The sequence below is a fragment of the Tarenaya hassleriana genome, unplaced genomic scaffold, assembly GCF_000463585.1.
Source record: "Tarenaya hassleriana unplaced genomic scaffold, ASM46358v1 Cleome4, whole genome shotgun sequence".
In the NCBI taxonomy this organism is placed as follows: domain Eukaryota; kingdom Viridiplantae; phylum Streptophyta; class Magnoliopsida; order Brassicales; family Cleomaceae; genus Tarenaya; species Tarenaya hassleriana.
In genome coordinates, this window is record NW_010966881.1 from 474,916 (window position 1) to 490,159 (window position 15,244).

General features: G+C 31.2%; 2 protein-coding genes across 5 annotated transcripts; both read left to right on the forward strand.

Annotated features, from left to right (window-relative positions):
• The first annotated feature begins 2,515 nt into the window (after positions 1-2,515).
• Positions 2,516-4,918, forward strand: LOC104823208 (reticulon-like protein B8). 2 transcript variants are annotated; one of them, XM_010554660.1, is made up of 6 exons: positions 2,516-2,625; positions 3,133-3,323; positions 3,437-3,617; positions 3,794-3,935; positions 4,388-4,457; positions 4,613-4,918. In XM_010554660.1, exons 2-6 carry the CDS (start codon positions 3,143-3,145, stop codon positions 4,768-4,770), a joined length of 732 nt encoding a protein of 243 aa, XP_010552962.1. In that variant the 5' UTR covers positions 2,516-2,625; positions 3,133-3,142; the 3' UTR covers positions 4,771-4,918. The 2 variants fall into 2 exon arrangements, with proteins under 2 accessions (XP_010552962.1, XP_010552963.1); XM_010554661.2 differs by lacking the exon at positions 2,516-2,625 and adding an exon at positions 2,648-2,872.
• Positions 4,919-11,046: 6,128 nt separating this feature from the next.
• LOC104823210 lies at positions 11,047-14,937 on the forward strand. Of its 3 annotated transcripts, none has more exons than XM_010554664.1 (9): positions 11,047-11,147; positions 11,958-12,038; positions 12,508-12,613; positions 12,892-13,074; positions 13,387-13,592; positions 13,671-13,878; positions 14,046-14,132; positions 14,293-14,370; positions 14,507-14,937. In XM_010554664.1, exons 2-8 carry the CDS (start codon positions 11,991-11,993, stop codon positions 14,355-14,357), a joined length of 903 nt encoding a protein of 300 aa, XP_010552966.1. In that variant the 5' UTR covers positions 11,047-11,147; positions 11,958-11,990; the 3' UTR covers positions 14,358-14,370; positions 14,507-14,937. The 3 variants fall into 3 exon arrangements, with proteins under 3 accessions (XP_010552966.1, XP_010552964.1, XP_010552965.1); XM_010554663.2 differs by adding an exon at positions 11,677-11,726 and having other exon boundaries at positions 11,061-11,147; positions 13,387-13,878; XM_010554662.1 differs by having other exon boundaries at positions 13,387-13,878.
• The last annotated feature ends 307 nt before the right edge of the window (positions 14,938-15,244 follow it).

Genomic DNA, 15,244 nt, shown 5'->3' on the forward strand with positions numbered 1-15,244 from the left:
GATACTTGCACCAATATATTGTGAATCGGAGATATTTATGACGCAAAAGTTTACATGTGAAAATAGCATATAAATAATTGAATTTTTACAAAAATTCTAAATAATATCTAAACTATAAAAAATTTCTATAAATATCTAAAATTTTCAAAAATATTATATAAATATCTAAATTTTTAAAAAAATTATAAATCTAAAATTTAAATATTTTTTAATATATTTTAAGTTTATATAGAAATTTTCTAAAAATTTAGATTTTTTTTAAAATTATAGAAAAATTCAAATATTTCTATAAAAGTTTTATACGTTATTTTTGTTAAAAATTTAGGTATTTCTCTTTTTATTTTTTTTCTTTTCTTTTCTCTAAGAAAAGCATCTCGTTGAAAAGATGCACTGAGGATTGTATTCTTTTATTAACCTATAACTTGTAATCACGATGACTGATTTGCATGATTTTTGTTGTTGTGGACAATGTTAAAAAAAATGTAAACTTTGCAAAAGTTTGAATTTTTAAAAAAGGTCTCAAACTTTAGAATATATGAAAAACTTAGTTGAATGACATTATAAGAATTTTATTCTTTTACTCAAGTTTGGATAACTAGTGGTGAGAAAACATACAAAGCATGCTTTCATCTTGAGTTCAAACCCAAGCGTGAGAAGTCACATGGACTTCCGATCCCAGATGTAGTCGGGTCAAAGGCCCGATGAACTTCCGGATTATCAAAAAAAAAATCTTATTCTTTTATAGATTATATTCCGTATTTCAAATTTTTAGATGTTTTTGTATTCCATTAGACTATTTCTTTTATAAATCTCCAATCTTTATATAAACAACTTTGTTTTTTTTTATAAAAAAAAATTTGTTTTTGGACATTACTCCTCCAAAGACGCCACTTCCCATCTTCTATGCTTTTTTTTTTCAAATAAGCTAATGCTTTTTTTTTTTAATATTACAAAGGTCTTTTAATTTGTTCATATGAACATATATATCCTTCACATAACTTTGAATAAATTCTATTTATAAAAAGAAACCTAAGAAAATATACTATTGATATAATTCAAATATATTTTTTAACAAATAAAAGAATCGGAACCGAGTCAAACCAAATAGAATAACGCTCTGTTTTAATTTGATAATTTTTGTTTACAATATTAGATATATCGTTCCCACACCGAACCGTACAAATACCAAAGCAAATCCAACATATACCGTCCAAAATCTGAATTAACCACCAATATATATATAAATATTATGGTTTGAAACTTATGTGGTATTCATATAAAGATATTGTTTCAACCCGGATTAATATAAAACTAAATTGTTTAACATACAATTCTAGTTTGATATAATTTTTATAAAATCGAAAATATTGTTCCCAAAACCGAACAACTTGAGTTTTGAATCGAAAACTGAAATACCAACCCCTAGTTCGAAGCGTCGAAGTTTCATTGTCCTCATCAGTCATCATCTCCATACGGCTCTCTTACTCAACCCCACTCCCAAATGGTCATGGCGTGACCTTTCACCCTTTGCTTGGTACCCGTGAGTCACGGGTAGTCGATCGACCAACCCTAAATTTTAAACGGTTCGGGTTTTCAGACATCACACGCCTCGAACACGTACTGGCCATAGCTCAAATTTCGAAGTTTCAAGTATCTACGATGATAAGTACCCGCGAAACTCGGGATTTCGGATACCACATCTAATCATATTTCTTAGAAAATCGATGAACTTCATGAAGGGTCGAAAACGTTTTTATGGGGTCAATAATGAAAAATAAATCAAATAATAATAATAATAAGAACAATTATTAACCCTCAATATAGAAACATGTTGTTGACCGTGGGAAGCATTAAGCCGCCTTTGAAACTTAGAAAGCTTTTTTAAATGATGAAAACTTTGAAAAGAAACCTAAAAAAACAAAAAAATTTAAAAAACTAATATAAAATCTTTGTCTACTCTCTATTTTCTTAATTACCTTTGGTATTTCCTGGTACCTTCTCGATTTGTTTATAGTAACAATCCAATTCCATAGAAATTCAATAAATCACAGCACATTTATTTTTTTAATACAATAACAATACAACCGACAATATGATAAAATAATATCAACCAAAATATAAGAATTAATTGGAAAAAAATTATGACGACCGATATAGAGATAAAAATAATTATTTTTATTGGTTAGAAAAATAATTATTTAAAAAAATGGTTTTTTGTACACAATTCTATAAAAGAAAAAATTTAACTTTTATTCTAATGAAAATTTCAAACTTTAATTGAATGACATAATCCGCTTCGCAATTACACCTTGGATTTTTTTTGTTAATAGATTTAATTTCTTTAATTAAGATATATAAATAAAGTTAACAAACATGTAGACCGAAACCATTTGCGTAAGCACGTGGGAAAGATAAACCCCACACTCAAGTCTGAACCATCCAAATTTCAAACCAACCAATCCTGTTGATTTCCTTCATGTTCCTAATAAATAAACAAATAAATAATAAATTAAAAAGCCCAGATTTTTTTTTTTCAGAAAAGCTGCTCCCTTTATTTTTTTTTCCTGCTCCTCAAACGTCCATATCGGTGAAATTCACAGCCAAAAATTCCTTCAACTTCCTCAGGTTTTTGTATTTCTTCATCTCCTTCTCCTTTGCTGGCATCAGTTTCTGTTCTGTTTCCATGATCTTTCACTTGTTGCCTTATATCTCCTAAATTTATAGTATTTCTTTTTTGTTTGAAGTCTGGGTTTCTCTTATTTCTTTCCCAAAGATAAGATCTGGGTTTCAAACAGGATTGCATAAATCATGTGTTATGGTCGAAAATTTGAGTACTTGGATGGATTTAGGTTTTGGGTTAAGCATGAGTTAGGTAGGTAGTTCATCTTTGGATGACTCTCTGGTTTCCAAGAATCTCGTCCTGTGTCTCTTGAAAAAAAAAAGATTCGATTTTTATGGTTTCACTTGTGGAAATAATCATGTTTGAGGCTTGTGTCCATTTGATTCCTGATCTGATTGTTATCTTGCTCGATTCTCCAGAAGATTTTGAGTTTCTATTACCTTTCAGGTTCATGTTTGGCAATTACGTTTATTAAGAGATTCTACTCTTTATTCTGTTCTTGTGTGAATCAGTTGTAGAATTATGCCTGAGAAGAGCACGGTGGAGAATGTTCTGAATGATTTGGTGGAAACCATAGCCGAGAGCGTTCAGAAGAAGAACAACAATGGATCCTTTTTCGAACAGGAAGCAACAGTCTCTTCTCGATTGAACCGGCTGTTCGGTCGTCAGGAACCGATCCATCATGTCTTAGGGGGTGGAATATGTAATCATGATTTAGATAAACACCTTTATATATGTATCTATGTATGATGGTTTTTCATTTCGTTCTCCTATCCTCAAGATTGCTCTAATGCCTTAAACCTCGAAATTCTTCAGCTGCTGATGTACTGTTGTGGAGGAACAAGAAGATTTCAGTGAGTGTCCTCATCGGAGCAACTGCTGTCTGGGTGCTCTTCGAATGGATCAATTTCCATTTTCTGACTCTCGTATGTTTCGCCCTCATGCTCGGTATGGTTGCTCAGTTTATCTGGTGCAATGCCTCGGGGTTTCTGAACCGGTAACTCGATATGCCACTCTATTGTTTTCTCCTGTTTCATCTTGCCACTCTTGGTCTGGTTTCATCTGAATTCAGGCATTGTTTTCTTCTGTTTGGTCTTGTCATTCTTGGTTTGGTTTCATCTGAATTCAGACAATGTTTAAGATCACTGAGATTGATTTTGACGTTGGAAACAGCTCATCGTCTAAAGTGCCTCGGCTTGTTCTCCCAGAGGAGTTCTTTGTGAATCTTGGCATGACTATTGGAACCGAGGTCAACCGTGGTTTGACATTTCTTCAGGGCGTAGCTTGCAGAGGGAACTTGAAGCAATTCCTTATGGTACGTGAAATTTTGTTCCCCCAACCTCATTTTTTTTCCTTCCTGGATGCTTTCAGGTATAAGAAGTATTCAAATTCCTCCACTTTAATCACACATCTCATGATATTTTCTTCTCCGAGGCATCGAGTTTTCATTTCTTCCTCTCCATCTCTTGTTATTTTTAAAAAGGGACAAGTAAACCGTTATCCTTTCCATTAAGAACCACCACAAGGAAGAGTCTGAAGAACATGTATGTTGTATAAAACCATAACTCAAGAATCATGGTTGAGCTCACAATAAAGGACTAAACCATTGAGAAATCTTGACCCTTTAAGCATTGGGTTGGCCTTATAACACGTCGAAAGTTCCTCTCTCAAGAAATCGCTCGAGGGTTCCTCTGTTTCTGACGACTCCATAACCCGAATGTCTTGAAATGCTGCTGCATTAACAATCAGTAGTAATCATCTTTTCAGGCCTTTGGTGGATTGTGGGCAGCCGCAATCATAGGGAGCTGGTGCAATTTTCTGACTGTTTTATACGTCGGTGAGTTCAGTTCATCTTTCTCGACACCATATGCTTTGATACGATCATACTCTCCGTCACAAAGGAGATTACAAACACAAACTTGCAGAATCCATGTCAGTTTTTAGCCAATCTGATAAGGTTTTTTAAACTTCAATGTGCATGAATGGATGAAGGCTTTGTGGCGGCTCATACATTGCCAGTGATGTATGAGAGATATGAAGATGAAGTGGACGGGTTCGCGTATAATCTTCTCGGGAGATTTCAGAATCATTACAAGAGACTTGACTCCGGTTTCTTCAGCAGAATCCCCAGGGGAAAGAAGCATGACTAAGTAGTGTTTTCTTCATGAACTCTTTCCATGCCTTTAGACTGTATTCTGCATGGAGTGAATGTGGCTTTGAAGAACCCATAAAATAAAATAAATAAATTCTTGATTTTTATTGGCGACTTTTATTGAAATGGGTTTTCTTTTTCTTTAATGTCCTTTCGGAAAAAAAAAGGGTGTTCTCTTTTATTGTGATTACTAGATGAGGACCCGTCCGCTGCCCGGGTTAAATTTTTTTTGAATTGTATCATTTGTTGACATTAATATAATAAAAACTTATAAAGATTATTTGTTACATTCATCCAAAAATATATCTATGTAATTTAATTATTGTAAATCATCATTATATTATTTATAGAATGAATATTAAAAAATATAAAGTTGTATAAAAATATAGTGCCGTTGTCTACACGTTATATAAGTTCGATGTAAACAATTTGTTACGAGTGTCTTAAATCTCGATTTTTTTATGCGTGATGTGCGAGTTATTTTTTATTTGATTATAAAATATTATTGATATGAATGTATTAAAAAATATTTTATATATTATGTAAGGTGAAAACTCTTAAAAATTCTCAAACTTCAAATTCGGTTGAAAACTAATGTGAAAATTTATGCTGTTGTGTCATATATGTCACATTGGAAATCTATATTTTTTTTTCTTCCTTTGCAAACTATAGGTTTATATAAATTTTTGACAAAATCCTTACTTTATTATCTAAATTCAGTATTGTCATTTAGTGCTCCGAAAAATATGTAGCATAAAAAAGTAATTGTTTTTTGGAAACTGTGTTATCCGGGAGAACTGTTTTTTCATCTATGAAACATGTTTTTCATCTAACACCCATTTTCGTCCGGGAGAACTATTTTTTATCCGAAAAAACTGTTTTTCAACCGGATAAAAAACAGTTCTCCCGAACAAAAAACAGATTCTCCCGGACGGAAAACATATTCAATCATTAAAGAAATGAATAAATAAAAGAATATAAATATCATTATATTATCACTATAATAATAATATTGTTTTATATATAAATCATCTCATATTTCAATATAAATTTATTTTATAAATTTACTATATATTATAAAAAAAATTCAAACATTACATAAAAAACAGTCAGAAAAAAGATATTATTAGGTATATATATTGTTGTTAATTTATTGTGAATTTTGTATTATATATGTTATTGTTTTTTAGATTTATTTCGTATTATATATATATGGTGTGAAATGGAGTAATATTTATATTATTAATTTGTTTATAAACTAATTTAAAAAATTAAATATCACATTATGGTGTAGCAATATTTTTTATAAAATTTCTCATCTTAATATCTATTAAAATTGAATCATATATTTCATGCATTTGGTGGTAATAATTTAATTTAATGCAAAATGGTAATGATAATATTAGTTATCCAATTTGACTCTTTTGGCATCAAATCCAATGGTCAAGTGGACCATAAAAATATTTTAATTCTTATTCACTTCAAAATTATGATTAATGCAATGTTACAAGAGATAAAACATTCACGGCAGAGAAAGTCAATTAATACGTATATTCATATACGTATACGTATATACACATATACATATTTATATATACATATATACGATACATATTTATACAGATATATATACAAATATTTAAACATACATATATATATACATACATATATATATGATTTAGACAATCATATTCTACATCTTGTTATTTAATACTGTCATGTCAAAAAAAATGAAAAAGAACAAAATTTTATAGATACATAAAAATTTCTCAACTTGCAAATGGTTGAAAAACTAATTTCTTACCTTGTAGGCTAGGGAAAAATTCTTGCAAATCATGTCATTAGAATGCTTGAACTTGTAAAACAGAGCCAATTAAATGTTTGATCAACGTTGAGTGTCATTTATATTAAATATTATCCTACATGGTATTCCATATCATATTTTATGTCAAAATTAATTGCCATAGCCATTCTTGAATTAAAGAAACGTTAAAAAAATAAACGGCAAATGAAATCAGATTGCTAAAACAGTCGAGATTTAATGGTTCATTTAAAAATAAAAAACCATAAAATTCTCTCCCAAATATATAAAATCCTAATCCTTCTTCCGTATTGAACCCTAATTCCTCTTCTTAAACCTCTTTGCTTTCGTCTTCTTCGTCGACATCTCTTATTCGATTTTCCCTCTCCGTCGACTTCTTCCATTTCGTCTCTTCTTCGGTTTCTATCTCTCCTAGGATTTCATCGACTTTCGATTTCTTCGACTTCATCCCTGGGTTTGACTTGTATCTTTGTGGTCTTCGACTTCTTCAACTTCATCTCTAGATTTGACTTGTAATTCTTCGACTTCTATCTCTTTTGGATTAAAAACAAAAAATGTATGACAAATAAATTTAAACCAATATCATTTAGTGGAATTGATTTATATTTCGTAACTTAATATCACATCTCTTCTATATCTCTTATTTTTTTTTATATATTTTCTCAAGAGATGAATCATTCTTTTCTACTATTCTTTTTTTGTTTGTTTATGGGATTGAACAATATTTTTTAAAATAATTTGTTATGTTATACTTTATGGACATCATTGATTTGTTTTTCAGAGTTTGCAACACGTGGAGCGAAAAGAATGTCTGTATTTTTTAAAATTTTTATTTTTAAACTATATATTTTCAATTTCATTATTAAAGACAATGTAACAACTCAGAAAATAACTCAAATTCGCTTGAAAAAAATTCAAATCTTTTATATCAAATTCAAACCTATGTTGTCTAACAGATTTAAATAATCCAAAAAATTTCTAAGATAAACAGATTCAAGTTAATGAACTTTTTTGATAAATCGGTTCGTGGAATCGGTTTTATTTATCGATTTAATTTGTTTGCGTTATTTAATCCTGGGATTAACGATGTGGCAATTATTATGACGTGGAATATCATGTAGACAATATTTAACAGAAATGATGGTTAATGTTGGTGGAAATTTTAATCGGAACTGTGTTGCAAGTTTAGAGATTCTAATAAAAAACTACAAGTCGAGGAATTAGTTATCCTACCATTTTTAAGTTAAGATTTTGTTTATGGACATATATATATATATGTAATATGCATCGGCTTGACCATAAAATCTCAATTTTAGTATTTCCTCAAAGTAGCAATCTTCTTTCCAATACGTTTAATATTTAACTTATACTTTTTGTAAATTTTAGAACCTAAACCTTTTAATATCAATGAACATTCCACCAAATGACGATATATCATATCAGACAATTAATGTATATGTCCAATATATATTTTACATTTTGTTTATGTTTTTATTTATATTTTTTTGTCTTTTATTTTCATAAAAGAGTTAACTATTTTTTTATTCGGTTTGAATAATGGTTTAACTTAAATTTGAATTGTATTAAAATCAAAAATGGTTTTTTGTCTTTATTTTTTTATTTAGACTAACAATGAATTTTATGAAAAATGATTAGATTTATCAAAATTCCTCAACTCTCTTTATTATTTGTGAATTTATTTTAAAATCTTAACATATATTTTCTAAAATTTTTAACAGTTACTATTAATTTTACAAAGAGAAATCTAAAAAATATATAATTATATCAAAATTTCGAAATAAATAAATATTAAACTTTTTTTCGATTGTTTTTGTTTTTTGTAGTTTTTGAATTTTTTTATAATATTTAGTAAATTCAAGAATTTATTTATATCAAAATATGAGGTAATTATTCATGCAAACTTATGATTATTATCATTGTTAATATAACACATAAAAATTCTAGATTATTTAGTATATATATAAAACAATATCATTATTATACTAATAATGTAATAATGTTTATATTCTTATATACATATATATATATATATATTGATTGAATACTATAATTTTAACTTTACATAATATATATAATAATTTTTATACATTCATATCAATAAATTTTATAATAAACAAAAAATAATCCACACATATACATAAAATAATTGTATAAATATACATACCTAAGCATATATACATATATATATATATATATTTATATATATATGCATGCATATATATATATGTATGATCTGCTCTTTCCGGATCTTCCACGCCTCTGCTTCTTCTAAAACTTGTTAACCATGTTTTTGTGTGAAGATACATATCCACCCATATTCGAATTCTCCTGGAATCCAAATGTTATACATTGCATATTATTTTCGTTAAAAATCAAGATTATTAGAAAATCTTGGAAATCCTCACTAAGTCACTCCCACATGCACACAACTTTTGATAAAAACAATAAAAACTATTGAAATTAGAAATAATTGCAAAAAAAAATAAAGAGAGTTACAGTATGGAGGGCAGGAAGAAAGGATAAAGAGGCAAAAGAGAGACGTGGGAAACTTTTCGTGTGTTGTTCATTCCAAACTATTCATACAAAATATTTATACAAACTCAAATCTAAACCGAACACCAAATCTAATACTAAACCGATATTCTCTAATATATATATATATATATATATATATATATATTGAGAGAGAGATGATAAAATGTGGATGTCTCCCAAATCAATGTGAAGCTTTTAAAATGATACATAGGAAAAAAAAAATTTCTAAACCACCAAAGATAATATATAACTCACATGCATTTGTATGAGGATTGGTATTTCTTGATGGTTTAGATAGACCCCCTTGACTTGCTGTCCGTTGTAGGTTTGTTTCGTATTTTTACCCTTTTGCATCGGGAATCCCGTTTGCTTTTGTGTATTTCATTACGGTTTCATTTCTAGATGTAAAGGAACCTTTTTTTACCAGTAATACGAATCACACGTAAACCAAAAAAAAAAAAAACCTCACATGTATCAAGAAGTCAATACAATTTCAAACTTTACAATTTGTTCTTCGTCTTTGGAGGACTCTCGAACATCCAGCTTCGCCTCCTGTACATCCCACTTCGCCTTCTGTCTTGCTGATGGAGGAAGCGTTAGTTTGACAATAATTAAAAGAATTATCACTGTTTTGAACATGAGGCCATTTTTTTATATCGAGCTCTGTTTGCTTCATGTATTATATAGAAATGATAAAAAAAAAATACAATAAATTAAAATTGAAATTAATTACAAAAAGAGAGCTACCGTTTTTCCATTAGTAGATTAGTGAATAGTCTATCCAATAATAAATATTCTTACTACCGTTTTTGTTTGTAAGTAGTGGAGTGGGCAATAAATATTGTATTTAAATTATAATAATACATTTATAAGCCATATTCTATTTTTATGGTTATTAGCTGGATAATAAATATTCTTACTACCGTTTTTGTTTGAAAGTAGTGGGGTATTCTATTTAAATTATAATATAATAGTACATTAATAAACCATATTCTATGTCAATAAAAGTTAAACAAAATAATGTAACTCATAAAGTTTTGAAATGACCAATCAAAATTTAAAAAATGGCCACATGGAATGCTTAGGTGGTTTCACCAAATCTCTTTAAACTCCTTTATTAATATATATAGATTTTAAAATATGATTGTTGATTCACTTGCAAAAAGGTAATAAAATTTATATTAGATCGATTTTTGGGTAAAATTTATCTTAAAACAGAGAAAGTTTTACATAAAAATATAAATTTATTTATTCTTAAACATACAAATTTATTATCAATATTAATAAATAAATTTTAAATTTTGAGAAAAAAATGTAAAATTTTTACTCTACAATTAAAATAATACTTTTTTGTTTGTTTGAAGAGTGCTTTAAAACTTGGTGTAATTGTTTTAGAATTTTTTTTGTAGAATTTACAACTTTAGTCAAGAATCGAAAAGAATTCGTATAATTTTTCTGAAAATTTTAAAATTATATATTAATTATGAATTGATAATAAAATCGGGCATTCATATGTAATATTTTTTAAAAATTAGATTATATTTGGTTTGGTTTAGTTCGATAGGAAATATTATATTCAGAACAATTTTCACTGAAATATTGAAGATTTTACATGATTATAGATATTATATTGAATGTTTTCAAAACATTTTTTCTCTTTCCACGTGGGAAAAAAAGGAATCAAACACCATGAGCTATGGCATTGACTAACTTTGACCTCGAAGGAAGCGAGGAACAAAACAGCCATCCATCCACGTCGGTCGCACTCGATCCGAATTGATGGGACCCACGTATTTTCCCTACTTGTCCACGTGGCAGATTCCCTGAGCCCCCGACTTTAATAATTTAATTAAAAAAAAATGACAAGAGGAATTCTCTCCTACGATCATCATCAAAGTCGATCTCTTTAAAAGGGGGAAATAAAGGCCTAGTAGGAAAGTGATATCTTTTTCTTCCCACAAAGATTTCTCTGGCAGTTTCTCGGATTCGCGATCAAGGTATGGATTAGTTCTCGAATCTCTCGTGTTACTGCCTAATCCTTTCTTTTCTGTAACCTAATCCAGTTCGTGTCTTGTTCTTCTTGTTCGGTGTGTGTGTTTTGAATTGGATTTGATGCGGTTGACGGAACCAATTCGAGGTTTTAGGGTTTTGTGGGGGGAAAACGTGGACGGTTTGGGGTCGGATCTCTTTCCCATGTTTGGTGAATTTATGTTTGGGATCAAATCCCTTCGGTTTCTCTGACTGTTCTCTAATATGTGTTTCTGTGTGTTTTCTTTGCTTATTGTACTGAAGAAGAAGCTAGGCGAATGCAAATATATGTTCTTTTTCGGTAATTCGTACTTTACTAGTGGTCGGTGATCAAGGGAACTGTGATTTCCTTTCGGAGGAAGAAATTTGCGATTTTGATGTCTTTTTCCATGGAAATAACGAGTCGTTGTTTGGATTTTAGTGCATACATAATTTTCCAAATCAAGTTTTTAATTTCTTCTGTTTATTGACTAACAATTCTGATTGAACTGCCGGAAGATCTCTTCGTTTTCATTTGGGAAGAATTGGCTTCTGGAGACAAGTTTTTGGTAAATTACTCCTCCTCTGTGAATGCTTTGGAGTGGAGTTGATATCGAACTTGTTTCTGAACAAGTAGGATTCTGTTCTGATTGATGAAGATAGTAGGAGTTAGATATTTCTGGAAATAGATATTTTTGGATTTTTTTTACTGAAGTCATTAGAGATCTTCATGTATCTGCTACATATCTCTTAGCTATTCAAACGATATGTATTCTGATACTGCTTATTTTTTTTGACAGGATTAACACCTGTTTCATAAGCTTTTAATCGACATGTCAAGTGGACCGGTGAGAAGGGTATCGCGTCAAGATATACAGTTGGTAGGATTCTCGAGTCAGGGATGTTGAGCTTTTCTTCTAGCCGGATATAATGATATTTCTGTTTCTTAATAATTTTCTTGGTTATGTTTGTTTGCATTTTCTTGTTTCAACATACTTTCATCGTACATTCATAACGCATATGTATACAGTTTATATGGTGTCTTTCTAGAATGGTTGTTGCATGGGGGATATCCATTTTTTCTCTGGAGGAGTGTTCATGAAAAGTGTTAGAACATAGGGCACACATGTAATTACCACGAAGAGCTCGAGACGTTCTTTAACCAAAGTCTTTGGCATTTTATTGTGATGAGTCTGTTCAGAAAATATTAGATATTCTCTTCTTTTTTCTATTTTCCTTCTTTTGCATTGTGTTGTTCTGCTACTTTCTTCTTTCTTTATTTCTGAGATAACCTTAAGCTGAAGAAAGTCTTACTCTTTTGGACTGCTTACCATTATCATTTCGTTGCAGGTCCAAAACCTTATAGAACGATGTCTCCAACTGTACATGAACCAGAAAGAAGTCGTTGACACTCTACTGGAGCAGGCTAAGATAGAGCCTGGTTTTACAGAACTAGGTAGCCCCTGGTTTTTGTTGCATTTTTTTTTTGTGAAGTATCACAGTTTGGTCTAATCTGTTAAAGAAGCCAGTTAGAAAATTCTTACAACGAATATACGCAAGAGACTGAATAGCAGTTCAATGGCATAATTGCATAATAGTTGGTCATAATGTCAATGAGAGGCAAAGTGTCATAATGATGATTGGAGATGGTGGGAACACGTCTTATGGCAGAATTTATTACAGATATTTATGCCAACATTGTTGGGTTTACTTTTGCTTGGTTTACACTTACAGTTTGGCAGAAGCTTGAAGAAGAGAATCGGGATTTTTTCAAGGCTTATTATCTTAGGCTGACGGTGAAGCACCAGATAATGGAATTCAACAAGCTGCTTGAGCAGCAGGTGCAGCTCATGCGTCAGCTTCATCCAACTGGAGTTGCTCCTGTTCAAACTACAAATGGTTCTTACATTCAATCAGGTAACAATTGTTTGGAAAAGTAGAGTCTCTTTAATTTGTATTTCACTTGCTCGTAAATCTGTTCATTCTTCGGGGCTTCATTTTTTTGAGATCAAGATTGAGTCACTTCTCTTCTTGTTCGGTCATTTAGTTCTCAAACCTTCAGAAGGTATAGTGTATGATATTCATGAGGTGTAGATTCGGTATGCTGCTTCAGCTTTCAAGTCTCGAAACTCTCCCTGTTCTACAGTCTCGTGATTTCGCACTTCCCGGTAGAAAATTGGAGGTTATGAGTTGGTATAGAGCAAAATCTGACATGAATCCTCTTCACAGTGAACCAAAAGCACGTAAGCTATGCATCAGAGCACGTGGATCAATCGATGAAGTCAGAAAATGCGCGAAATCCAATGGCTTCTGGTCTGACCAATGCATTCCTCAATGGAGGCTCATTGTTGAACGTGAATATCCCGTCTTCTGTGGACTTATCAACTCATTCTAGCAGAGTTGATGCTCCTCCTCCAAACATGATCTCCTCACAGGTAACCAGCGTGCCTCTGATGCAAGGAATGAATGGAGGAATGATAAAATCTGAGGCTGGTTATTCGGCATGTGGTCAGTACATGTACGGTGGTGAAAATCGGAATACCCTTGAAGCACATTCTTCCGTAGGAGATGCTTCTGTTGCATCTTTCAGTACTGAATCCAACAACCAACCTCTCAACGACCCACTTCTCGATTCAGACACTTCTACTTTCGGGTTTTTAGGGCAAATTCCTCGGAACTTCAGCCTTTCTGATCTGACAGCTGATTTCTCCCAGAGTTCAGGTCCATCTCTCATCTCTTCATCACACACACGCACACATGTGCAGTAGACATGCATGTTATTTGTTTGCAAGGGTTTTAACCACTGGTTGTCGAAGAACTTTATGAATTCTTGGAACCAGATTCTCACAAATTCAGTTTTAACACCATAAGTTGCTTTCTGATTTCAGACATTCTGGAGAGCTATGATAGATCACCCTTTCTTGTGACTGATAATGGGAACTTTCTGGACTCCAGTGAAAGGGGAGAGTACCAAGGTAAAAATCAATCTTGAAATCCATTTATAAAGATTTAAGAAACATACTCTGAGTAGAGTTTTATAGGGAAGCTCGGGTCGGGTCTGAAACCCGAGTTTCTGACAGAGAGATGGGGAAAAAAATGGAAGGCTGATAATAGTGGTGGTATCTGTGTTTGCAGGGGACAACAAGAGATTGGAGACAATATCTGAAGGCTTCAGTTATGAAAACCTCGGAAGCGAATGAGTAGCAACGACAGGTGAGATATACACACATCGGCTCCATTCTCGTCCGTCTTTGCCGGTTTTTTCTTGTTGTCATGTTCATTCATCATCATCATCAATCGTCGTCATGTTCACCGGCATCAATGACCATCAACCTTCACACTATTGCAGGTTTTTTTTCCATCTCTCTCGACGTAGGAGGAAGGGGGGCTTTTGTGTACAGAGATTCTAAGAATCTACAAACATAGCTTTTGGAACCTTTCACGCTTGTTTTTTTTTTAAAGACTTATTGGGTGGGTGTATAATAGGGTCACTAACGTTGTTCTTATTTAGTATGAGGACTTTATTAGTTATTATTTTTCGTATAAACTGTGTTTTTTTTTTTGTTTTTCTTTTTGACAAAATGTTCATTTCTCCTTTTAGGGTTTGCCTCACAAGAAGACACACTTTCAGTGGACACTTTGGGATTAAATTCATGCTCTTTTGTTTGATGCTGATTTTGTGGATTTTCCACCAAACCAAACCATTCCACCTAAATTTTGGGACGAGAATTCCATTCATTTGTGTTATTGACTTTAATGGTTAGGTGTAAATTTCGAGTGCTTGATGTTATTTCTAGGGATGATTATTTTTGGTTCAATTGAGCAAAAAATCAAATCGAATTTGATTTAATAGCAACGATACAAATCTTTTTAGATCGAACTTGTATCAAACTAGTTGAATATAGAAATAAATGAATAGATTGAACGTATCGATAAAAAAAATAGGTTCAAAATTGAATTTTATATAAAACAAGTAAGGAATATAATTTTTAATTGAAAATTCGATTTCGAAAATAATAGGTGTTATGTTCCTTAGTTTTTGCTCTTGAAGTCTTTGTTATGAATTTTTCTTGTATTTCAAGGATAT

Coding starts and splice junctions, on each gene's coding strand:
- LOC104823208 (XM_010554660.1), top strand. CDS start 3,143: ATGCCTGAGAAGAGCACGGTGGAGAATGTTCTGAATGATTTGGTGGAA. Junction 3,618..3,793: donor GCCTCGGGGTTTCTGAACCG/GTAACTCGATAT, acceptor CGTTGGAAACAG/CTCATCGTCTAAAGTGCCTC. Junction 3,936..4,387: donor ACTTGAAGCAATTCCTTATG/GTACGTGAAATT, acceptor TCATCTTTTCAG/GCCTTTGGTGGATTGTGGGC.
- LOC104823210 (XM_010554662.1), top strand. CDS start 11,991: ATGTCAAGTGGACCGGTGAGAAGGGTATCGCGTCAAGATATACAGTTG. Junction 12,614..12,891: donor GCCTGGTTTTACAGAACTAG/GTAGCCCCTGGT, acceptor TTACACTTACAG/TTTGGCAGAAGCTTGAAGAA. Junction 13,879..14,045: donor TGATTTCTCCCAGAGTTCAG/GTCCATCTCTCA, acceptor TTCTGATTTCAG/ACATTCTGGAGAGCTATGAT.